At 39.0% G+C, this 26571-nt stretch overlaps 1 protein-coding gene and 1 long non-coding RNA gene across 3 annotated transcripts; both read left to right on the top strand.

Annotated features, from left to right (window-relative positions):
• Positions 1 to 1848: 1848 nt before the first annotated feature.
• On the top strand, positions 1849 to 22644 carry LOC113066198 (gastrula zinc finger protein XlCGF57.1-like). 2 transcript variants are annotated; one of them, XM_026237957.1, is made up of 3 exons: positions 1849 to 1919; positions 2520 to 2763; positions 20405 to 22644. In XM_026237957.1, the coding sequence occupies exons 2-3, from the start codon at positions 2592 to 2594 to the stop codon at positions 21772 to 21774; spliced, it is 1542 nt and encodes a 513-aa protein (XP_026093742.1). In that variant the 5' UTR covers positions 1849 to 1919; positions 2520 to 2591; the 3' UTR covers positions 21775 to 22644. The 2 variants fall into 2 exon arrangements, with proteins under 2 accessions (XP_026093742.1, XP_026093752.1); XM_026237967.1 differs by lacking the exon at positions 20405 to 22644 and adding an exon at positions 15083 to 17632.
• On the top strand, positions 8813 to 10325 carry LOC113067562 (uncharacterized). Its single transcript, XR_003279406.1, has 3 exons — positions 8813 to 9125; positions 9218 to 9825; positions 9912 to 10325. It is a non-coding gene; the product is annotated as an uncharacterized LOC113067562 (long non-coding RNA).
• Positions 22645 to 26571: the final 3927 nt, after the last annotated feature.

The raw sequence follows: 26571 nt of genomic DNA, 5'->3' as shown, positions 1-26571 counted from the left end.
AAAAAAACAGCGTTTCAACGACATGGCGACAAACACAAACAGCTCTTCCTTCTTCTCCATCGGAGCGCAACAAGACCACGCCCCCTTTTTGTGAATTCATGTGGGCGGTGGTTAGTCAAAAAAACTGTTTTAGTGATGTCATTACTACAGGAACTAAAGGGCTGTAGTCCAACCGCGTCGTTTTTTGTAGATGAATTCTGTTAAATAAAATATCTCGCTTGGCATTGAACTTTGAGCTTTAGAATTTTACAGATATTATTTATACTCTAACAACAAGATTACACACTAACTAAAGTTTAATACATGGAATCATGAAGAAGGGGACCTTTAAAGTGACCACACTAAAAAGTTATTACTATTGCCAACAAATCTGTTTCGACTTGGATTTGGGAAATGGCGCTTGAACAAGTGTTCATTGGTTGAGAGAATTGTGAGTAAAAAGTAGTGAACAAACATAGGGAATAAAGTTAACATACCCCTGGTGCTGGGTACAGGCTGGCAGTATACACAGGGCTGTTCCTCAGCACCCTGGCATCATGCACAGACCCAGGATATCCCACAAAGATGTCACTAAATTTCCCCCAGTGATCAGTGATGGCCTGGAGTTGAATGAAGTGAAACAGTTTCCTGTTGTAGTAACAGTGGGAGTTATTTGCCGGAGGTTTCATGCGAACATGACATCCGTCTATTGCACCAACTGCCCTGCTGAAAGCTGGTGACCCAGCCATCTGTGACAATCCTGCACCCATTGCCTCCAGGTCATCACCGGTCGGAAAAGAAATCACCCTCCTTAAAATTACAATTATTGCTTTGGTCACTCTGTGCACAATATCATGCACAGAGGACTTGGGGATATCAAAGGTCTGTGACACGACTCTGTAGGATGCTGCATGGGCCAGCCAGTAGAGGAACACAAGCACCTCGATGTCCCTGTCCCACCCATGGTCAGATTCCTGTCAGCAACGAGGGACCTGATGGATGGCAAAGACAGGCGAAGATGGGCACGTGGTCAGCTGCTTCATCCAAATAAAGCTGCAGAATTGGCAAAGCTCCGTTTAGATGGCAGTAGGATGTAGGGTCCACTGCCTGTGAATGTGAACAATATAAAGAACAATAAACTTAAAGCATTGTTCCGTGTCATGTTGATCATTATTTATATGCTGGTCAATTTAAAATTACATTCTGCTTAATTTACTTAAATATATATTACTTTCTGTGAGAAAATGTGCAATATAATTAAGTATTGATCAGCATTTATCATTATTGTTGTGCTTAAGTGTTGGGGTGGGAAAGTAAATATTACTTTTTAAGTAACAATACTTAGATTTTTCCAGTATAACGTTAACAGCCTTCGAGCAGCTGTCCGACGTCTCCTCTGTGCAGACATGATTGCAAATGCTAACATTCAACGGACCTAAGTGTGTATATGGTTGCCGATCTACTGAGGTGTTGGTGCACCTGTCGGTCATTTATTTTAAGTTGTTGCGCTTTTTTTTAATGTCACATGATAACGTAAACATGGCGGATCGCATTCATATTGAAATTAAGTACTTACTCATTAAGTATGCGATTTCGGAAGCAGCCACAGTTAAGTCAAAAGAGTGAAAGGTGTCAGATTTGCAGTCACTCTCTCAGAATTGGTATAGCAACACTTATGCAGCAGCATTGACTAGTCTTATGTAATTTAATAGCAAGGTACGAAAACATATAGTATAGTGTTGTAAATGCACATTAATAAAAAATATATATATAATGCATAGATTTACCTTTCTAATAATTGTGACAATGCTTTGTTATGCATATAGACTTCAGTGTGTAAACGGGACTTTTATTTTGATCTGAAGATGTGACGTCATAAAGTCGCGCCCCTTCAAGCCCTAACGCGCTCCCTGCATCTGTTGTGATTCGGCGGAAGAAAGGTTAGTAGGGTTTAAATAAGTTCAAACCGTTCTGTTAATTGACACATTTTACAACCTTACGTAAAATCTAGATGCTTGAATATAATGTTGTAATAATTTATTTAACGTTATTTTTGCGAGTAAAGCCCATACTCACATTAATGACAGAAAAGATGCGTCTAATTTCTCTCCCTATTATATCGTAAATAAATTTATCCTTCAAGTACGACGAACGAAGTGAGAGAAACGGAGAATCCGAATCATCTGAACCGAATCATTCGTAAAATGATTCAGTGATTCGAATCAGCGCGCGCTGACAATAAATGAGAACAACAAACATGTTCAGCAATGACAGCTTTTACGGACCAGCTGCAAATGTTTACATGAAAGTGTAATCTATTTAATGTTATGTATAAATTATTGAATACCAAATATAAAAAAAAATGAACACCTAATATTAACTTTATAATTTGCTTATTTTATTCAGATCATTTGAAGTCCGTTAACGATCTCTTTAACTGACTCCCTTCTCAGTGTGCTGACTACTGAACTAGGGAGCTGATTTAGACGCACATAGATTTAGCATGCATTTATTTTTCTTTCTTTAAATTATTGTTATAGGACAACGCATCCAAACACAGGGAAAACCTCCCGCTGAAGCGACTGAGATTCATGTGACTCACAATTATAAAGATGCCATTTATTAAAGAGGAGCGTGAAGACAAGAATATTGAAGAAACATTCAGAGCCAAACATGAAGATACTGAGAAACAAACAGAGATGGATTTTATTAAAGAGGAGAGTGAAGACATAAAGATTGAAGAAACATTCAGTCTGAAGTATAAAGAAATTGAGGAACAAACAGGTTGGTTTTACTTCTTAAAGCTGAACTCACTCATTTGATTCTTATCAAAATGTCTAGCTCTACTGAAATTAATGATATCGTTGAAAAATGTCACATGAGTGTAGAAATGTTGAGACATTCAACAGAAATGTTGCGATCACATGACCAAACAAAAAAGAAGATCCTGCTTTCACAATTATGACATCATGCAATTGAGAGTACCAATAATACAAAACTTGCCATATGTATATGTATATGTATATATATATATATATATATATATATATATATATATATGTATATATATATATATATATAAACACTTAAATTGACGCATTTAGCAGACACGTTTATCCAAAGTGACAAATGAGGACAATGGAAGCAATCAAAATCAACAAAAAGATCAATGATATAAAAGTGCTATAGGGCTTGGGCGCCGTGTTGCATTCTGGGACATGGCGGCCCTGCTGGTGGCATCGCGAATGTAAACATACAGCAAGTCGAACGAGAAGAAGCAGAGTTGGGAGAAAGAGAAAAGATGGTAAATCGCGAAAGGTTGTGGGATTTAAAGGGATACACAAAATATGGATGTCAGGGACCGGTATGTGCACATAATCTGCAACATTAACGGTTTGGATCCATATGAAATTCCTAACAAAGAGTGGAGCACCGACGATTACTTGCTGCCGCACTTTTGCATTACAGATTAGGGCTGTCACTTTTGTGAAAAAATCATTTTTGATTTTTAAGACATAAGTGTTCATTGAATCAATTGTAAAATGGATTTTCCATGTCTAAAAAAAGACGTTTCCTTTTTCAAGCACAAATAACAGACGAACGTAAAGAGATCGCTGGAAACGCACAAGTCAGCAATATTTCTTATTTATTGGCATTAAGTTTCGTGCAGAATAGCAAACAGCAACAGGAGTGCAACATTCTCTAAAAATATATATGCAGAGGGGACGGCTACCATAACAAAATAACAACATCACTGCAGGCTGCAAACCGGCTGCATTTATGATTTAAGCATTTCAAAAATCTCCAAGATTATTTTAAATGATGATCAATCCATTTCAAACAACTGTTAAAAAAATGAAAGTTTAAATGGACTTGAGAACAAGCCATGTGGCCACTTGGTTTTTTTTTTTTTTTATTGAATGTAACCGACACTTATTCTAGGCGGCACTAGGCAGGCATGCGCAAAAAGGCTAGGGCCATTACAAATTTATTGGACAGGAAAACAAGTCGATCAACATTTTCGGGGTCCAGAGCAGAGCATTTTTTATTCACTGTATGTCCAGCTGTTGAGAAGACACGGTCCGACTGCACTGATGTCCCAGGGACACTCGGGTACAGCTGCGCAAGGTGGGGGTATTACCGGTCGCTGTCAGCTTGCAATGGTCCTTTTCATAACTCACAATAGGCGCGTGTTTTCTGTCTAGCTTTCGCAAACCATACTGCACTTTCAGAATTCTTTGTTTTCTTTTTCTGCTTGTTTGTGAGTTTTGTTACATGTATATTTTTTAATTGTTTAGTTATTTTAAAATTAATAGTGTACATATTTGGTTAAAATCAATTCCTTATTTTCATTTTCAAAACTTTTTTTGGTTGGTCCGATCGATTGTGCAATCGATTTTCGAACTAAAAGTGACAGCCCTATTACAGATATCCTCGGCTACATTGTTTGTTTTATGAGCACCTACAATTCAGAACAGTTCCGAAGCTACAAGTCATTGGAGTCTCATGTGCAGTTCACAAATGGATATGTTCAGGAGTTGCAGATAATAAAACCAGCAAACAGTATACGTTACAGTAATCTGGACAAAGGTAAGCTGCGCTACACCTTGCTGCTAGTTTGGTAAACGTTAGTGCTAACAACCATTCACATGTACTTTTAACAAAAGTGTAGTTAGAAGCTGTCAACCCTCCCGTTTTTATCCGGGGTTCTCACGTATTTGAGCTATTTTCCCACAGTCTTCCCTGTAAAATATCCCGTTTAGTACTTCGATCGGACCTGTCAGTCTCTGTACTATTGTCCTGTTGCTACCCCTTGCCCTTCCAACGAAACATATGTTTTCAAAGCATCGTTTTGTTTACTTGAAAGCAACCTTAGCACGATTTCACGCCAATCTGCAACTAAAGTCACGTTAGACCTAGCTTCACAAATCGCTTAACGTTAGTTAGTTTTGTAGTACGACTTTTTGCTGTCAGCAGAGGGACAGCAACAAAAAGATGAATGTTGAAATTTCCCATATTTTGGATGAGTAATCCGAGAAATTTCCATTATTTTCAATGTTGACTTAAGCTATATAAATTAATATTCAGATGTTATGGTCTCCCTGGTCGCGCCTCCAAGCAGGAAAGCGGTGTAAAGTTAATCCATTCTCATTTTATTTTCCCCATGGCGATTATGTGTTGCGCTATTACACCCCACAATACTGCAACGGATGAGAGGTAGAGTTGAGTGTCATCAGCATAGCAGTGGTATGAAAAGCCATGTTTCTCAGAACCTAATGATGCCATGTAGACAGAGAAGAGAAGTGGTCCAAGAACTGAGCCCTGAGGCACCCCAGTAGTTAGATGTTGCAACTTGGACACCTCACCTCTCCCAGATACTTTGAAAGACCTATCTGATAGTTAAGATTCAAACCAATGAAGTGTGGTTCCTGAGATGCCTTTTATCAGTATGGTTGATTGGAGGATCTGGTGGTTAAAAGTGTCAAAAGCAGCAGACAGATCAAGCAGGATAAGTACTGAAGATTTGGATTCCGCTTTTGCCATTCTTAGAGCTTCAACAACAGAAAGCAAGGTTGAATGTCCACTTCTGAAGCCAGATTGGTTGCTGTCAAGGAGGTTGTTCTGTGTGAGAAATGCAGAGACTTGGTTGAACACAGCTCGTTCAAGTGTTTTTGCAATGAAAGTAAAAAGGAAAACTGGTCTGTAGTTCTCTAAAAGAGATGGGTTAAGAGTGGGTTTCTTAAGTAGTAGAGTTACACGAGCCTGTCTAAATGTGAGGACAAAGGAGTAAGGAAAATGTTTCAAAAAGCATGCGAGTTCGACAAATTGTTCATTTTGTTGTATTTTCTGTAACATTAGTATTGTTCTGGTTAAAGTAACCCCAAAAGTAGTACAATGGCCATATCCCATATCAAAATCCAAAATGTGTCATTTCCCAACCTAAAATATATATTTCACAGTCACCATTCTGCAGATTGACCATAAACGCGGCTAAAAGACTTCCTACCAGTGGTTATGCAACCCTCACAAAAGCTATATCATTGGTAGAATGCAAAATGTGTCAATACAAGCATTTTAGTCAAATGTAATTTATGCTATATTTCAAAACCCTAACCCACGGAAGAAAATCAACCTGCTGCAACAGTTTAAAATCTGCCCAGTTCCGTAGAAAAAAATTTGGATTTGGCAACCCCCCATCCATCACGAGCTGCCTCCAAAGTGATTTGTGCTGCGTTTCCACCGAAATTACCTGGAACTTTTCTCCCAGGAATTTTTTTGTCCCCCCAGACCTGTTGCCTTCTGCATTTCCTCCGCGGTCTAAAGTACCGGGAAGATTATGTTAAATTGTCTGGTGACGTAGTACTGTGTGCTATTTGTTCTTCCTATCAGTGACAGATTGTAATCATTCTTGTGCGACAGAAAAAGTACTATGCAGGAGATTCAAGGAATGCTGCTTCTGCTCAAGGTGTATTGGTTTACTCAAGGAATAATGCACCAAATGGCAGAAAACAGATGAGCACTGATAGTAAAGCGTATTCAGGAAGCTCGTAATGGTCGATATAAAATGAGACAACGTGTCTTATCAGCAATTTGCTGACATCGACCATGAGATGGCTGGGACAAACCCGCACCATCGGGCAGAAAGAACAAGATTGGTAAGAAATTATTGAATCAAAATTATCCAGAGATGTGACTAATGTTATTATAGATTACGTAAACTTATTTTTGCCACTTTTGTGTGTTCTAGATTTGTGAGTACTATCGAATGCGTCGCGTTTCGCCATCAGTTTGGGTACACGATAGAACAACTGCATGATGCGACAGCGTGGTTTCTACTTTCGCTGAATTTCCAGATGTCTAAGGATACTTTTATGTACCTCTGTCATCGATTGTAACCTCAACTAGAGAGACAAGACACAAACTACAGACTTTGTGAACCCATCGAAAAAAGAATCACCATTACACTGTGGATTTTAGCGACCAACTCCAAGTACAGAAGAATCTCTCACTTATTTGGAATTGGAGTTGCTACTGTGTGTCAATGTGTTCATGATTTTTGCTTTGCTGTTGAGAAGGTACTCACGCCAGAAGTTATTAAACCATCAAACAGTGAAAAGTTAAAAGAAATGGCTACAATTTTTGAATGCAGATGGGGGTTGCCACAGTGTGTAGGTGCAACTGATGGGTCACACATCCCCATTCTTGGACCTGAGGACTATCACACAGTATACTTTAACCGAAAGGGCCGGCATTCAATCATCCTGCAGGCTGTTGTAGATGGAAGTGGTCTTTTTTGGAATGTCTTTGTTGGAGCACCAGGAAGCCTGCATGATGCCAGAGTGCTGCGTTTGTCAGGTTTGTGGGGCCTAGTGGATAGGGGTTTGTTACTACCTGATGTAACAAAAAACATGATGTGGGGTACTTTGTCCTTGGTGATGCAGTTTATCCTTTGTCTGTAAAAGGTTTCATCAGCCAGATCTTCAAAGTACAAATGACACCTTCAAAACTTGTGTACAACCAAAAAACAAGCAGAGCCAGGGTGGTGGTGGAGAATGCCTTTGGCAGACTAAAAAGGAAGATGGAGGAGGTTGCTAAAACAGAATGACTGCAAGTACGCACAAGGTCAAATCCCTGCATGTTGTGTTCTGCATAACCTTTGTGAAATGAATGTTGATGAGTTCAGGGAAGAATGTGTGACCAGTGTCTGGTCACTAGTGCACAATCGATCGGACCAACCAAAAAAAGTTTTGAAAATGAAAATAAGGAATTGATTTTAACCAAATATGTACACTATTAATTTTAAAATAGACGAGTACATGCAGCTGTTACTCGACAGCCAGGCTGAGGAGAGAGAGATGAGGAGCCAAGAGTTGGCATTCCTCCAGTCAGAAGCTAGAGAAAGCAGGCAACAACAGAGACTTTCAGGCTGGGTTTCTGTCTGTTCTAGGAGAGTTCGTACAGTCTTTCAAAAAGAAGCCACTTGACTGAACAGTTTCTCGTTTGCACTTTAACATTTGTCTTTGCACTTTCTGAGTTTATATTTAGTAGTCAACATTTGAAGTGGATCAAAATCTACAATCAAAGTGGTCCTAACATCATCTTGTAAAGTCAACTCTGAACTTTTGATCCACGTCATATGATTACTACTGTATTTTATATACTGTTGGAATTACTGCTTTCAGTAGTTGAACGAAAAAGTAGAGTTTTTTTTTTAGGCTGGGCTTTAGCCTGTTATTGGTCAGGTTCTAAAATACATTTGCACATTACTATTTAATTGTTCCAAAGTTTTATTAATATTTGTAAAAAAATATATATATTTTTTTAAATTTTGTCAGAAATACTAATGTAAAATAAAGTTTGAAGTGTGACTATTGTTTTCCAGTGTCTTTTGTTTTCAATCATTATCTAGCACTTATGGTACTTTTTAAATGTTCTGGTTAGAAGTTAAAATGTTTAACACAGTCTACATTACACATACAATATGTAAAAGGAGATACTGCTTGAATTCCCCAATACTAATAATATTCATAATACTGTGAGGAAGTACTGACTTACAGTTCTTATTAAATTAATCCATTAAACACCAATAAGCTGTGTATTTTAAGTTAAAATCCAACACACATTACAGACTCTCATATTACAGTGATACTGTAGTATGCACTTTTAGTAAATTGAATTTATTAAAAGAAAGTTGTACACAGTTTTGTTGCAAAAAAAATAAATAACAGGTGTATCAGCATGAAAAACTGTGCGTGCATCTAGTCCCTCAGCCTCTACAGTGGCCGACAGAAGCACCATCAGGCTGGTTTAAGATTATGGGAAGATTATGTTAAATTGTCTGGTGACGTAGTACTGTGTGCTATTTGTTCTTCCTATCAGTGACAGATTGTAATCATTCTTGTGCGACAGAAAAAGTACTATGCAGGAGATTCAAGGAATGCTGCTTCTGCTCAAGGTGTATTGGTTTACTCAAGGAATAATGCACCAAATGGCAGAAAACAGATGAGCACTGATAGTAAAGCGTATTCAGGAAGCTCGTAATGGTCGATATAAAATGAGACAACGTATCTTATCAGCAATTTGCTGACATCGACCATGAGATGGCTGGGACAAACGCGCACCATCGGGCAGAAAGAACAAGATTGGTAAGAAATTATTGAATCAAAATTATCCAGAGATGTGACTAATGTTATTATAGATTACGTAAACTTATTTTTGCCACTTTTGTGTGTTCTAGATTTGTGAGTACTATCGAATGCGTCGCGTTTCGCCATCAGTTTGGGTACACGATAGAACAACTGCATGATGCGACAGCGTGGTTTCTACTTTTGCTGAATTTCCAGATGTCTAAGGATACTTTTATGTACCTCTGTCATCGATTGTAACCTCAACTAGAGAGACAAGACACAAACTACAGACTTTGTGAACCCATCGAAAAAAGAATCACCATTACACTGTGGATTTTAGCGACCAACTCCAAGTACAGAAGAATCTCTCACTTATTTGGAATTGGAGTTGCTACTGTGTGTCAATGTGTTCATGATTTTTGCTTTGCTGTTGAGAAGGTACTCACGCCAGAAGTTATTAAACCATCAAACAGTGAAAAGTTAAAAGAAATGGCTACAATTTTTGAATGCAGATGGGGGTTGCCACAGTGTGTAGGTGCAACTGATGGGTCACACATCCCCATTCTTGGACCTGAGGACTTTCACACAGTATACTTTAACCGAAAGGGCCGGCATTCAATCATCCTGCAGGCTGTTGTGGATGGAAGGGGTCTTTTTTGGAATGTCTTTGTTGGAGCACCAGGAAGCCTGCATGATGCCAGAGTGCTGCGTTTGTCAGGTTTGTGGGGCCTAGTGGATAGGGGTTTGTTACTACCTGATGTAACAAAAAACATGATGTGGGGTACTTTGTCCTTGGTGATGCAGCTTATCCTTTGAAGATCTGGCTGATGAAACCTTTTACAGACAACGTACAAATGACACCTTCAAAACTTGTGTACAACCAAAAAACAAGCAGAGCCAGGGTGGTGGTGGAGAATGCCTTTGGCAGACTAAAAAGGAAGATGGAGGAGGTTGCTAAAACGCAATGACTGCAAGTACGCACAAGGTCAAATCCCTGCATGTTGTGTTGTGCATAACCTTTGTGAAATGAATGTTGATGAGTTCAGGGAAGAATGTGTGACCAGTGCATTAAACCAGCCTGATGGTGCTTCTGTCGGCCACTGTAGAGGCTGAGGGACTAGATGCACGCACAGCTCTAATGCAGTTTTTGACGACAACGTAGTAGGCTGCAGTATCACTGAAAGGCTGTAATGTGTCTTGTTTTCATGCTGATACACCTGTTATACAACATTGCAACAAAAACTGTGTACAACTTTCTTTTAATAAATTCAATTTACTAAAAGTGCATACTACAGTATCACTGTAATATGAGAGTCTGTAATGTGTGTTGGATTTTAACTTAAAATACACAGCTTATTGGTGTTTAATGGATTAATTCAATAAGAACTGTAAGTCAGTACTTCCTCACAGTATTATGAATATTATTAGTATTGGGGAATTCAAGCAGTATCTCCTTTTACATATTGTATGTGTAATGTAGTATGTGTTAAACATTTTAACTTCTAACCAGAACATTTAAAAAGTACCATAATTGCTAGATAATGATTGAAAACAAAAGACACTGGAAAACAATAGTCACACTTCAAACTTTATTTTACATTAGTATTTCTGACAAAATTAAAAAATATATATATATTTTTTTTACAAATATTAATAAAACTTTGGAACAACTAAATAGTAATGTGCAAATGTATTTTAGAACATGACCAATAACAGGCCACAGCCCAGCCTAAAAAAACCCTCTACTTTTTCGTTCAACTACTGAAAGCAGTAATTCCAACAGTATATAAAATACAGTAGTAATCATATGACGTGGATCAAAAGTTCAGAGTTGACTTTACAAGATGATGTTAGGACCACTTTGATTGTAGATTTTGATCCACCTCAAATGTTGACTACTAAATATAAACTCAGAAAGTGCAAAGACAAATGTTAAAGTGCAAACGAGAAACTGTTCAGTCAAGTGGCTTCTTTTTGAAAGCCTGTACGAACTCTCCTAGAACAGACAGAAACCCAGCCTGAAAGTCTCTATGTTGTTGCCTGCTTTCTCTAGCTTCTGACTGGAGGAATGCCAACTCTTGCCTCCTCATCTCTCTCTCCTCAGCCTGGCTCTCGAGTAACAGCTGCATGTACTCGTCTCGCTGTTCTTGTCCACGCTGCAGGACGGCTCGGTTAGCGACTTCCATGTCTCTCAGCGCATCAAGGATGTCACTATCCCTTTTCCTCTTCCCTAAAGTGGAAGAAATATAGTCAACATATGGTAATAAACACGCAAATCCATCCTGACACAAAAGGAGTCATCAAAAATTATTAAAAAGATTTTTGCCAAAAAATCTTCATTTTAAACTATTTGTGTTGGCCCATCATGTTCCATATTTTAATATTTGATCATGGGCAATGTTAGTTTTAAATATAAAATAAACAAAATATCACAAAACCATTAACATATGCAATAGGTCAGTTTTGAAGTAACGTTATAATTTTGGACAAAGGACAAACGTGGCTAATACCTTGGCATGTGTGTGATTCAGTGGGAAACACGGGACAAGGGGCTACTGGTGATTGCAAGGGAAAACACGCTGGCCTCTGTTGCCTGCAATTCATTCAGCCCACTCGTTTAGTCTGGAAAAACATGGTGTAAAAAAAAGTTAGGTTGATTTAACATGACAACGATTTTAAGAAGATATCATTTTGATGTGATACGTACGTATATTTATTTACCTTCAGCCCACTGGTCATCGGATTGCGGAATGGCTTCCAACAATGCAGTAGCGGAGTCTTGTCACCGCTGCACCAGAAAAGGATGGTCTGTGTCCTAGCAATGCGTCCAGGCTGACAAACCACTTGTTAGTACGCCGATCGGAACCACTTCAATTGTTGTGATTCGTTATTTTCTTGTAGTCTTACTTTAGGTTTTTCAACTTCTCTCTGCATTGTTTTCCAGTTTGCACTATGCAAAGCTCGCATAGCCGACATTTTCAAGTATACCTGTTCATTGCGGGTCTCCGTTTCCAGTTCCCGCTGGATGTCCTCTTCCGCAAATAATAAATTGCTTAATAAAGCCTGCACCTCATTGTCGTTCCAACGATCGTATTTTTTATTACATTCCATTGTTGAAGACAACTAATGTTCCTACCACAACACATTTTGGAAAATGGTGGATGGAATTTACTGCTGCGTGGAGTCGACCAATCAAATGCGGCCTGAATCCGACCAATCAACATGTTCAGTGGTAGTCCCACCCCTGAAAGTTCTTGAACTTTTGAAAAAGTACCACCTCGCCAGCAGGGATATTTTTGGGGTGAAATTTTTACCCGGAACTTTATTTAGTTCCTGGTTCCTTAGTGGAAACACACCAAGTACCAGCCCAAAGTCCCTAGTTCCTGGGTAAAGTTCCTGCGGTGGAAACATGGCAGTAAATACTCACCATATTGATAGTGGCTTCCTGATGCATGAAAATTAAATTGAATACTAGAATGTTTGCGGGAGCAAGGCGGTTGGTCAGAAATTGGGTGTAGGATTAAGAAAAGGGCTTTAATACAAAAATGCACACAATGTATGGCAACTATAGAAAGCTAAATCTGAATCAGACATTTTGGGCAATTTAGAAACCCTGGCCAGATGCATATTTTAGGTCCAAATAGAGGACATGACCATGGAAAAGAGAACGTATGGTCACCATATTATAATACATTAGAGAATGATCATACAACATTTGCGTTCGCCAGATGACCTGTAAATGTGAATAATGTTTCCATTGCAGTTTTGAAAATTATTCTGTTCTAGAATTGCCTAAAAACATGCCTAATGGGAGCTATATGGGAGTTTTGGGAAATTGATAGGTTTCCATTGGGTGTATTTTCAGTTCACTATTAACTAATTTCAGTTTGTGCAATTTGAAGGGTAATGGAAACACAGTTAAGGCTGGTTCACACGGCAGGATAATTGGGCCGATTTTAGCCCCGATTCAGCCCTTCCGACAATCTTAGGATGCTCCGATTATCGTAAAATAATCTGATCAAATATTCCTGCCGTGTGTGGTGTGTTAAGACTAATCTCCTCTGCTCGGAAGAATGTCGGGACCGCTCCGATCTCAAATCGGGGATATCCAACATGTTGGATTTATTTTGCCCGATTTCTTCTCATGTGTGGTGTCCCCCGAGGACAAACAATCACGCAGCCTGTGGACTGTGGGTGTAGCCAATCAGAAAGCGAGGTGACGAGGCAGTGATAGTACCGGGAAACAAAATCAAAACAGCCGGCGTATATAATATAACAAATACAAATAAAGTCGATGGGCATAACTACATCCACAACTGCAGTCCACCAGAGTACATGGAAACTAATATATGAACGTTTATTTCAACGGTTATTAATCTGTGTAGTACGTAACAACATTTCTATGAGATAAAACAACAACTTATCTCCATATCATGATATAGCAAGTATAGTCCATGCTCGCGTCGTCTCCACCTCTTTGACCATCGCCTTTTCTTATTTTTCTTATGTTTTTTTTTTCCCGTTAAAAACAAAGCACAAACTATGGCCACTGCATCCTCTTCGTCCGCCATGATTGTTTACTCTGAAGTCACGTTTGATCTCGAGGGATTTTGCGAGATTTCCCGTCTGACCTGGGAATGCTCGGGAGTCAAATCGGTTCGTGTGTGATGTGTTGATATTGCCGTGTGGCTGCACACCACACACGGAGCGACCAAAACTGTTAGACCCGTGATTTTTTATCGCCGTGTGTGGGGTCTCTCAGGTTTGGAAAATCTGCCGACAATTTTAAAATCGTCCCGTGTGAACCAGGCCTTAGTGAACACTGTGACTAGTAAGTGCTCTATTCAATCAGCTAAAGCTTATTTGTTGATCTTGCAACATTTATAACATGAAAGAAGGCCATGATTATTAACAAAACAATTTGTGAATGCATAACCACAAAAAACAATGTAATGGTACATCTCTTCATCAAGATCTAGATGGATGGAGGTCCTTAAGTAATCAAAGGATTAACAATATCAATGAAAAGTTCTGGTATTACAGGTTACACGTCTCTCAGTAGTTTAGTAGGTACAGGATCTAGCATGCACGTGTTTGAATGTGATGCTTTTCATGTCATGTTTTAATGTCTGTTGCTCCATAACTGGTGATTAGTGGTCAACCGGTATGTGTCTCTTGACTGAGACCGATATCTTGGAAAGCGGGTGGTCGATAGCCGATATAATTGTAAAAAGAAATGTATTATTAATATTTGACAATGGATTAAAAAATAAATGTGTAAAATAAACACACTTACACTTTAGAAGACAAAGTATTTTTTTTACAAATAAATATTTAAAAAATATATTTAAAAATAAAGTAAACACTATAACCAATGGGGCACTCAGTATTCTGGGAAGTTTGTGTGCATTGGGAATTATCTTTATCAAATAAAGCCAGGGTAACACTCATTTTACATACAGCACACAGTGAAAATGACATGATTATGACCGTGGATAAATGCATTAAGTGCAGCATAATTTGAAATGAAGAGTTAAAAGTTTAAAACATTCAATTCACACAAACTGGCCATCACACAGAGAACACATTATAATGCTGGATACACATTTCACAAGATCTCACAGCTGGATTTGACTTAAGTTTGCAAGGTTTGTGAAATTAAATGTTAATTTGTCGTTCAAACAATTGTTTAAATTATATAAATCCATGTTTTCCTAATGCTGCCAGCAAACAAAACATTATTATAATGCTGTCCTTTCTATTACTAATAATATAAAAGCAATCATAATAATACTTTCTGTATACATTAATTCCATTGATTAACCGTTTTATCTGATTATTAGGTACACTTCTACTTCTAGTCTTTCAGAAAAACCTAATTGGCCGATGCTAATATTTGAAAAATGCCAAATATTGGCTGATATATCGGTCGAGGACTACTAGTGTTAACTTGTATCGGTCTCTTTTCACCTTAGAACTGATGGCACTGAAAGAGGAGAGTCAAGAACTGAATGAAAGGAAAGTGAAATATCAGAATGAAGAACATCATGATTTCAAAACTGAAGAAGAATCGATTAGTTGCTCACAGACTGAAAAGACCTCCCCGCCAAAAACAGCTGAAAAAACACAAAACATTGATTCCCAAATGAGAACTCCTACTGGAGAGACCTCTTTCACCTGCCAACAGTGTGGAGAAATGTACAATCAAAAAGAAAGTCTTGAAGTTCACATGAAAATTCACACTGAAAATAAACAGTTAATATGCCCTAAGTGTGGAAAATGTTTTGCGCGGAAAAAAAACCTTAGGACACACATGAGAATTCACACCGAAGTGAGACCTTACACCTGTGATCAGTGTGGAAAGAGTTTTATACTTAAAAGTCACCTTAAAGCCCACATGAGTATTCACACTGGAGAGAGACCTTACACCTGCCCTCAGTGTGGGAAGAGTTTCTCACGAAATGGAGGACTTACGATTCACATGAGAGTTCACACTGAGAAAAAAACATTAATATGTTCCCAGTGTGGAAAATGTTTTGCACAGAAAAGAACCCTTGATGCCCACATGAGAGTTCACACTGGAGAGAAACCTTTCACCTGCCCTCAATGTGAAAAGAGTTTCAGGCTCAAAGAAAGCCTAAAGACTCACATAAGAAGTCACACTGGAGAGAAGCCTTTCATATGTAGTCAGTGTGGAAAGAGTTTCAGATATAAAGAAAACCTTAATTATCACATCAGTATTCACTCAAGGGAAAAGAGTTTTAAATGTCATCAGTGTGAAAGGAGTTTCATAGACACGAATCACCTTCAGGATCATGTCAAAATTCACATTGGAGAAAAGCCTTTCATGTGCCATCACTGTGGAAGGAATTTCACAAAAGAAGGAAAACTCAAGATTCACATGAGAGTTCACACTGGAGAGAAGCCTTTCACGTGCGAACAGTGTGGAAAGTGTTTCAAAATTAAAGAATACCTTAAGATACACAAGGTGGTTCACACTGGAGAGAAACCTTACAAGTGTCCTCAGTGTGAGAAGAGATTCACATGTCCAAGCAGCATGAAACGTCATTTGAAAACCCACTCTGGGAAGAAACAGACGTTTTCCTCAGTGTGATAAGATGTTTAAAAAAAGTAGTCATTTCTACCATCATCTGCTCATTCGTTTTGGAAGTCATTCAATTTCATTCTGTGTACTAACTTTTTTTATTTAGTAAAGGAGATAGATAACCGTGTATAGGTAAAAATAAATGGCTGTTAAGTAACTGAGCTGTTTACGTGTGATGATGTCTCATTTCCACTGTGTGGTATTGTACAGTTCAGTAGAGTATGATTCGGGACAGGTAACCCTGATCGTACTTGCATTTCCTCTGCCAGTAGTACCAACGCTCTACATTGTGAGTAAATCACTTGCATATGCGACTAAGTCTTCACTCTGGGCGACTAAATGATGTCTAATATTAGCCAATGTCTAATAAATATACACATTTTACTCGCCAGTGTGTGAATTGGAGGCTATGAATATGTTAAGCACAGATATATATAGTGCTTCAGTTTCACTCTCCGTCAGGCGATCTGTCCTTTTGTGTTTTTTTTTGTGCGCATCTCAATGGATGTGCAACGCACCTGTATTTGACGTGTTGTAAATTCTGGTAGTGGGCAGTGCTAATGCGCAAGCTGCAATCTCATTGGCTGGCGCTCCCCTATTATCATCCCTGTTATGATTTTAGCAAATCAGTTCGAGTGAATGCACAAAACCTGTTTAATATTCATAAATCCAGCAGCTCATTAATTTTTAGTAAACATTAATGCGTTTCATGGTTCTCATTAGTGGAATTCATATCATTATTATCCTATCAGTTTTTTAGCTAGGTTTTTTTTTGTTCCCAAAAATTATTATTGTTATTTTTACAGAGACACTGAATGACCAAAAGAAACGCCACCAACTGTCCAGTTAAAATGCTCAGTTAAAAAGACTAATATGCATTCAAACATGGTTATCAAGTTTAATTTTAATTACTAAAGTTATATTATTAAATCATACTTTATTATTAGAATGCTTGATGCACTAAAAAGATGCTTTTATCCAAAGCGACTTCATGACTGCATTCAGGGTATACATTTTTCTACCAGTATGTGTGTTCCCTGGAAATTGAACCCACAACCTTTTGTGCTGCAAATGCAATGCTCTACCACTGAGTATTGGAGCAGTAACCTGTGCAGCGAGCATAAGAAAGGTATAATATGTAACCATTTGCAACTGCCTGTGAGCAAACCAACTGAAGTTGATATGTAAATGAGACTGTCAAGCCACACTGCCATCCAAAGGCAAAGCGCTGTAACTACACATCTGGTCAAAAAGTCCTAAAAAGAGCATTGTGACATATTTTCTTTCTTGTGACAAAGTATCCTGGTTCAATTTTGTCATATTTCAGAGAAATGAGTGTGTCAAAATTGCACTAATGTGACGATCAGGAACCCAGGGAAAAAGGAGAGGCTCTGGTAGTTCAGCAGAGACGTTGAGAGGCTCTGGTAGTTTTGCAGAGTTTAGACTGGATTCAGGAAGATCAATGAGGTCTTGACTCTGCTCATGAAGATCATTGGTGACCTGACTCTGCTCATGAAGATCAATGGTGACTTGCCTTTGCCTATGAAGATAGTCGGTGAATTGACTTTGCCCATGAGGAACACTGGTGACTTGCCTTTGCCCATGAAGATAGTCGGTGACTTGATTTTGCCCATGAAGAATACTGGTGACTTGACTTTGCCCCTGAGGTCTAACTGGGGTAGTGCTTAACTCATGAGTGTCAACGGTGACCTGACCCGACTCTGGAGGGTCAACCGGGACCTGACCGGACTCTGGAGGGTCAACGGGGAGGGTCAACTGTGGCAGTCATCTTGTGCAGAGGTGCTGGACAGGCGGCCATCTTGTGCCATGTCTCTGGACCCGCAGCCATCTTGTGCAGTGGCGGGCAACTTGGGCTGTGGCGCTGTGCGGGTGGCCACCTTGTGCTGTGGTGCTAGGCTTGTGGCAATCTTGCGCTGTGGCGCTGGGCTGGTGGCCATCTTGTGCCGTAGCGCTGGGCTGGTGACCACCTTGTGCTGTGGCGCTGGGCTGGCGGTCCTCCTGTCTGTTGACCCGGGTCTAGAGTCGGCCATCCCACCGGGAGAGACAGGTGTGGCTGGGGTATCCCACGGAGACCGATGTTGTAGGTAAAAGATGAACCCCCTAAAATCAAAGGAGTCCAACTGATCAATTTCCCTCTCTGGCACCGGGTCATCCAGACCGGCATTGAAAAGGTCCTTCAGGGACGCATCATTATATCCAATACCATCCGCCAGGATCCAGAACCCTTGTGCCACACCACCCACTTCATTACCCTCTTGACGGAGAGTGGTTAATTTGCAGAATCTCGCCCTCCGCTCCTCCACACTGGCTGGGGAACGGACACGAAGTTCCACACCGCTGGATCTAAACATGATGAAGTCCTTCTGTGACGATCGGGAACCCAGGGAAACACAGGAGACGAGAGATTCAAACACAGTGAGGGGTTTTAATGACTGACCCTCTGATGTCACATGGACTACTTCGATGATGTTTTTCTTACCTTTCTGGACATGGACAGTATACTGTACACACAGCTTTAATGGAGGGACTGAGAGCCCTCGGACGGGTAAGTTATTAGTGGGGCGGCAGTGGCTCAGTGGTTCATGTAGGTTGTCTACAAACCGGTAGGTTGGTGGTTCAATCCCCGGCTCCACCTGACCAAGTGTCGAGGTGTCCTTGAGCAAGACACCTGACCCCAGCTGCTCCCGACGAGCTGGATGGTGCCTTGAATGGCTGACACCGCAGTCGGTGTGTGAATGTGTGTGTGAATGGGTGAATGTGAGGCAAATTGTAAAGCGCTTTGGAGCCAGCTGCTAGCAAATTTTGAAAAAGGTTATTGCTTCATATCCACTCTGACATCATAATAATAATCTGATTTATAAGTGCATTGATGTTTGTTGATTCGGATGTCTCTCCGCGTTTCTGGCAGCTAATCCAATTGTAATTAGTTAGCTGGCTCCGGTAAAGTTATATAATTCATCAAAGCATTCTGTAGGAAAGTTATACAGAACGCAGTCTTTCCCCTATTCACAGTCATATGCCATATTACTACCAGACCATGCAAATAAAAAATTCTTAACTGATAAGTAATAATTTGTTTTGCCCAAATCACAATTTCATTTTTTAATACATTCGAGGAAGGCTTTATGACCAAGTAGAATCCTCTGCAGCCCGGTCGTTCCAGGTTCACAGCTAGCGGGATTTACGCTGCCTGCAATTCCCTTCATCATCCGCGTTTTGATTTAGGCAAATCAAGGTGAATGATTAGGTGAATGCAAACAACATTATTATCATGAGGTCAACATCCAGCTAGACAAGAAAAAATGCAATCTACCTGAGGTATGACTTCTTTCACTATTTCACAGGCCAGTGGTTTGTGTGTAATGTGTGTGACATTTTTTGTATGACATTAAAATTCCCTTTAGAATAATTGCACATAAATACGTTAAGCAAACAAATTATATATATATATATATATATATATATATATATATAGCTATATATATAGCTATAGAGCTAACAGTGGCATTAACATATGGGCATGGGTAACATATACAGTGAAAACAAGATCGGTGCCAAGATTGATCCCTGGGGATCACCACATGTAGAATGCGCTACAGAAGGCAATTAACGTAATTTAGCTGCTTCAGACAACGTGACCTCAAAGTCACAGTCTTAAGTCTTGTTAAAAAGGTACTAAATTATGTGTTGGGAGAAAAGCAGTTGTGTGTTAGTTCTGTGTTATGAGCTCAGGTTTTAAAGAGACAATACTGCTTTCGAAATTTAACCTGCTGCAGTCTGTGAAATTTATGTAAATCAAAGAGCAAAAGAAAACGTCAATCACTTTTCTGAGTTTTGTTTAATAAATATTAATTTATAATCAATTAATAGTTTATGCATATACAGTTTATGTGAAGATTTTTAAAATGTTTTACAGTAATAATGACTATAATTAATGGTTAAAATTGGGAGGAAATTAATTTAACAGATCAGTAGCAGTAATTGTATCAGAATTGTATGAGACTGGTCTTCACTGACATTAGGCTACTTGGGAAAAGATGCCATTAAACCATGTATTTTAAATACACAATCTTTATATTGTTTAACAGTCATTTGGAGATTCACTGTTGAATTGTCACATAATATTTTTTTAATTGATTGATTTGATTCTTTTTTTTTTATTTCACCTCAGACCTGATGGCACTGAAAGAGGAGAGTCAAGAACTGAATGAAATGAAAGACAAAGATCAAAATGAGAAACATCATGATTTCAAAACTGAAGATGAACCGATTAGTTGCTCACAGAATGAAAAGACTTCCTCACCAAAAAAAGTACAAACTACAAACCTTAGTTCCCACTTAAAAATTCATACTGGAGAGAAACATTTAACCTGCCAACAGTGTGGAGAAGATTTCAATCGAGAAGAAAGCCTTAAATCCCACAAGAAAATGCACACTGAAAAGCAACCGTTCATATGCTCTCAGTGTGGAAAGAGTTTTACACGGAAATATCACCTTAATGCCCACATGATCATTCATACTGGAGAGAGACCTTACACCTGTAAACTGTGTGGGAAGAGTTTTACACGAAATCGAGATCTTACGACTCACGTGAGAGTTCACACTGGAGAGAAACCTTACATGTGTAATCAGTGTGGAAGGAGTTTTAAACAAAATAGTCACCTTAACGCCCACATAAGAATTCACCCTGGAGAGAAGCCTTACACCTGCGAACAGTGTGGGAAGAGTTTCACACTAAATAAAGATCTTAAAACTCACATGAAAGTACACACTGGAGAGAAACCTTACATATGTAATCAGTGTGGATGGAGTTTTACACAAAATAGTCACCTTTATGTCCACATAAGAAGTCACACAGGAGAGAAGCCTTACACCTGCCAACGGTGTGGAAAGTGGTTTACACAGAAAAGAACACGTGATGTCCACATGATTATTCACACTGGAAAGAGACCTTTTACTTGCAAACTGTGTGAAAAGAGTTTCCGATTAAAAGGAAACCTTCAGACTCACATGAGGATTCACATTGGAGAGAAGCCGTTTGTATGTCAACAGTGTGGAAAGAGTTTTACACAAAAAAAACTTCTTAATGCCCACATGAGAGTACACACTGTAGACAAGCCTTTCACCTGTCCTCAGTGTGAAAAGAGTTTCACAGATAAAGCAAACCTAAAGACTCACATTAGAATTCACACTGGAGAGAATCCATTCACATGTGATCAGTGTGGAAAGAGTTTCAGATATAATGTAAACCTTATTTATCACATGAAGTTTCACTCAAGAGAAAACGTTTTTAAATGTCATCAGTGTGAAAGGAGTTTCACAGACACAAATCAACTTCAGGATCATGTTACAACTCACATTGGAGAAAAACCTTTCATGTGCCATCACTGTGGAAAGAGTTTCACAAGAGAAGGAAGCCTCAAGATTCACAAGGTGGTTCACACTGGAGAGAAACCTTACAAGTGTCCTCAGTGTGAGAAGAGTTTCACATGTCCAAGCAGCATGAAACGTCATTTGCGAACTCATCCTGAGAAGAAATGACAAAGAGGTTTAAAAAAAGGAGCGATTTCTACAATCATTTGTGCATTAATTTTTAAAAGACAATTCAATTGTACTCAGTGTATTATAATAATAATTTGCATTCACACAGAAAAGTCATGCAAAAGTGAGACCCAGTTTGTGTTTGAAATCAAGGCTACGTTCACAACACAGCTGAATGCAGGCTACATCTGATTATCACTAATGATTTCTTTTACTTGCATCACTCATCTCTTTAAGCCTCACCATAAGGATTTTTATTTTCTTTCACAAATTCGCCTGCCCATCCAGTCCTGCTAATAATGTTAAACAAACTTGGTTTGCTGTCCCCAGTGGAGGCTCATACCCGAGGCTCACCTTGATTTCATTTGAATGTTGTAATATCTGGACACCCTTACGAAAATTAACCATGGTTTTACTACAAATAAAACCAAAAAAACATGGTTACTGTAGTTAAACCATGGTAACCACAAATTAACCATGGTTTTGCTATATTAACCATAGTTTAACCATGGTATTTGTAGTAAATCTGTGGTTTTACAAATGGCAGTCAATACGCCAAAAAACCATGTGTAACTACAGTTTTACTATAATAAAACCATGGTTATTTTTCGTAAGGGCAAGTTTACTGATTGTGGTACTCTGGAAATACCAGGCAACTTTAAATTTATGATCAGGAAAAGTACTGAAATATTATTCTAGTTATACTTGGGTCTGAATGAATTTTAATTGTATTTATTTTATTTTGTTTATCAGCACAGTTTATTCTTTGTAGTGCTTCTAGTAACTTGCATCTACGTGTACATGCTGTTTCCTCTAATTAATTTGCTGCAATAAACAGTCCTAAGCAGTTTGTCCTTCCTTTCCTTGTTAATTACAGTATATATTAAATAAAGTATTTTGAAGAATGGATTAATTCACCAGACTGCTTGTAAGTTTTTGTTCTTGAAACTAGAGGGGACACCCTTACCTTCCAATGGTGGTAGGACATCCGCACCATCAACCGATGGGAAAACAACCAGTTGTTGGTATCTGGTTGGAACTAAGGGCTGGGACGGGGACTCATACCAAAGCTTAAAATCTGCCAGAGTTAGATACACTCTTGGCAGTCCACCTCTTATGCTGTACAGGAATGGTCTTGCTCCATTCACCTGGCAACCAGAATAAAGCTGAGGCCCTAGAAGGGGACATAATTTGTTTATTGTTTAAACAATGGTTGAACTAGCACACACCACAACCTGTCCATTACATAGGTGGAGAATGGAGCAGGTATGGTGGTCCTCACAGAAGTTGGAGGGGGAGAGGGGCTGGGAGGAGAAGGCCTGTGAACCATTACAGAGGATGTAGTAGAGAGCCTGGGGGGCCTCCTATCCACTAAATAGGGCTTCAGTGAAGCCTACTGGGACCCACCAAAGCATGACTTGATGAACTAAAAAGAGAAACAAAGTTAATTGCATTAATTGCAATACGCCAGGAGCCGTGTCTGAAGCCTCAAACTGTGGGGTGCAGTTGGAGACTGAATGGCAGTAGCAGGCTGCTAAAACAACAGTAGAAAGGCATAAGATGTACCGAAACTGCATAACAGTATTTTAACAGGTATGTGATGATGCATTAAATATATTTTCAAAATACATCTGCAAGAAGCATTTGCTGGGGCCAGACATTCCAGTGGCAAATTGAGGAGCTAAGCATGCCCTGGAGCATCAGACCCAATGCAACATTGAGTAATAAAAGCAATTTTAGGATGATTGTAATTAAAACCTGGACCTAGGCTTGAGGAGGAATTCGAAAAAATAGGTTCACGGCTTAAAAAAAATTGGCCGAAAGGCAGTTCGGACTTGCTAAGGGAAAATTGCTGTGTCTGTTTTCAGCATGAGCCAAGGAATTGCAAAAGGCTAATGCAATCAAAAGTTATTAGCATTTTTGTAAATTTCAAAACTAATAATAAATCAGTGGTTTATTACTCTTGACAAATAGGTGACTCAGTTACCAAATTGATGTGGCGTGGCCAGTGTGAGGTGACAATGGCACATACATAGATTGGTGCAAATATGTCAAAGCTTTCCTCAGATGCATTTTGGCATCTTAACCAGAAAGTTAGTTGATGCTCTAAATGAAAACCATTTTGTATATTAACACAAAACTATTTGGCAGCTTGGTCTGAAGATGATCCGAGTCAAATTTTGTGAAAATTGGACCATTCTAGGTGGAGTTCGACAAAGTAGGTTTTCAACATGAATCAAAATGGCGGATAAGAAGAACTTAAGTCAATTATAGTAGAATTGGTATCAATGCTCTCTGCCTGATGCAAGGAATCTATCAACATCAGTTTCATTGCAATATTATAATTAAAAATGCAAAAGTTATTAGTATTTTCATAATTTGTGGCACTGCACATACATTTTTTGAGTGCCATCAGGGCATGGTGCCGAAGATGCATACCAATTTTCGTAATAACAAAATTCAAAATAGCAGATGCTCAAAATGGCTGACACAGAAACATTTGGTATGGTTTGACTTGGTTTTTGCCAAACCACTCAGAAGTATAAGCAAAAATATGTATTTTTCTTACCTCCTGACCACTAGGGAGCACTGCGACACTGCAGGTAGTCTCAGGTCATGTTTATTATAACACACATCAAGTTTGGTCTCAATACACCAGATGGGTGGAGATACAGCCTCATATCCATTTTTAAGTGCTTTTTGAATAATTCCTTTGTGGGATATTCAAGAAGATTGGGAAGAATCCACTTGAATTCCATAACTGTTTGCCAGCATGATCACCAGATTCTTATGTCCACCCTCAGAAAGATGGGTATCTCATCAACTGCACTCCTGTGGTTCAAGTCTTAACTCTCAGATAGATCCTTCAGGGTGTCTTGGAGGGTGTCCTCTATGTCAAAACTTCTTGCTACTGGGGTTCCTCAAGGCTCAGTGTTTGGACCACTTCTCCATCTACATGTCGTCATTAGGAGTTGTCATTCAGTAGCATGGATTTTCTTATCACTGCTATAATGTAGATACTCAACCTTTACTTCTAAGTTGAGTGATGTGACTTGACGTTACACTCAGTCAAGTATGGTGACCCATACTCAGAATTTATGCTCTGCATTTAACCCATCAAAGTACACTCACACTGTGAACACACACCCGGAGCAGTGGGCAGCCATTTATGCTGCGGCATCCGGGGAGCAGTTGGGGGTTTCGGTGCCTTGCTCAAGGGCACCTAAGTAATGGTACTGCCGGCCTGAGACTCAAACCCACAACCCTAGGGTTAGGAGTCAAACTAGGCCACAACTTCCCCGATTCTTATTTCTACCATATGATTAGACAGTAGCGGTTCGCATTGCAGCTTGTCTGAGAGACATTTCTAGCGGGATGAAGGACCATCACCTTCAACACAACCTTGCTAAGACAGAGCTGTTCATGGTTTCAGCCAACCCAGCACGTCATCACAACTCTATACAGCTGGGTTCGTCAACCATAACTCCTTCCAGGAATGATAGGTTCCTTGGAGTTGTGATCAATGATCAGTTTCACAGACCTATTTCTACAACAGCCCGTTCCTGCAGATTTGCCATATACATCATTAGGGAGATTAGACCCTTCCTGTCAGAGCAAGCCACGCAACTCCTTGTCCAAGCTCTAGTTCTCTTCAGACTGGACTCTCCTGGCGGGAATTCCTGCATGTACTATCAAGCCTCTGCAACTGATCCAGAATACATTAGCAAGAGTGGTCTTTAATGAGCTTAAAAAGTGCATGTTACTCCTCACCTCATCAGGTTACACTGGCTCAGTCTTTGGCCATTTTCAAAAAACATCTGAAAGACACATTCACCAGCACCTTTTATTCTATTTTAATCTGTAATATTTAATTCCATATTTTTTATACAATATTCAATAATTTCATACAATATTTTTGCTTTTGCTTTACCACTGCTACATTACCTACACTACTGAATTAACTGAGTTTTCTATTTACTTCAACTGCTCAGTACTTCACTAATAATAATGCTATGACCCATTTCAGGAGCTGCCAAAATTACTATTTAAAATCTAAATATAAGCAAATCTCACTCACATTCATTAAACATATTGAAATGTTAGGACTACTGATTCAAGACACCAGTGAGTGAATGTTAAAGGGCAGTTTACTTTCGCTTTAGTGCATTTCTCAGATCACAAGTGAAAATTCTCAAAACTACTTGTTCAACCTCCACATCATCTAGTCACTAGTCCCATCATAAGTTTTTCTAATTGTTTCGAACAGATTGCAAATGCTTTGGTCCAGTCATGCAATATTCATATGATTGTGTATATTTATCTGCTGTTTCCTACGTTATCAGTTGCTTATATCATGCTGATCAAAATATCAGTCTTACCACTCAAAACATTTAAGCATTAGTTCCTTGCGTAAGTCATTAAAAGCAGAATGGTTTATTTAGTTGCCCTAAATGGTCAAGCATATTTTCCACACATTTCTATTTGACTTTTTGTAAATATACTCTGAATTGAGGTGGTGAATCTCGACTTCACTGGTTGATTTAACACTTTACATTCACTTCATTAATGATCAACATGTTAACTAAAATAGCTCAAAGGTGCATCTAATGAACCTTCAATCGGCAAGCATATACCTTTATAGACAGAGCACAACACAGTGTTACAAATTCTGACAATGGATGAACAACCAGGTAAAAAACAGGTTCAACAGCTGAGACGAAGAAGAGGAGTAAGAATGAAAGTGGAAGAATACAGAGGTAAAACAAGGGACATAGGTAAATATATGAAATAAAATGA

The sequence above is a fragment of the Carassius auratus genome, chromosome 4 (assembly GCF_003368295.1).
Source record: "Carassius auratus strain Wakin chromosome 4, ASM336829v1, whole genome shotgun sequence".
NCBI lineage: Eukaryota > Metazoa > Chordata > Actinopteri > Cypriniformes > Cyprinidae > Carassius > Carassius auratus.
Note: the sequence above shows the minus strand (reverse complement) of the source record. Positions and strands in the feature narration are given on the sequence as shown.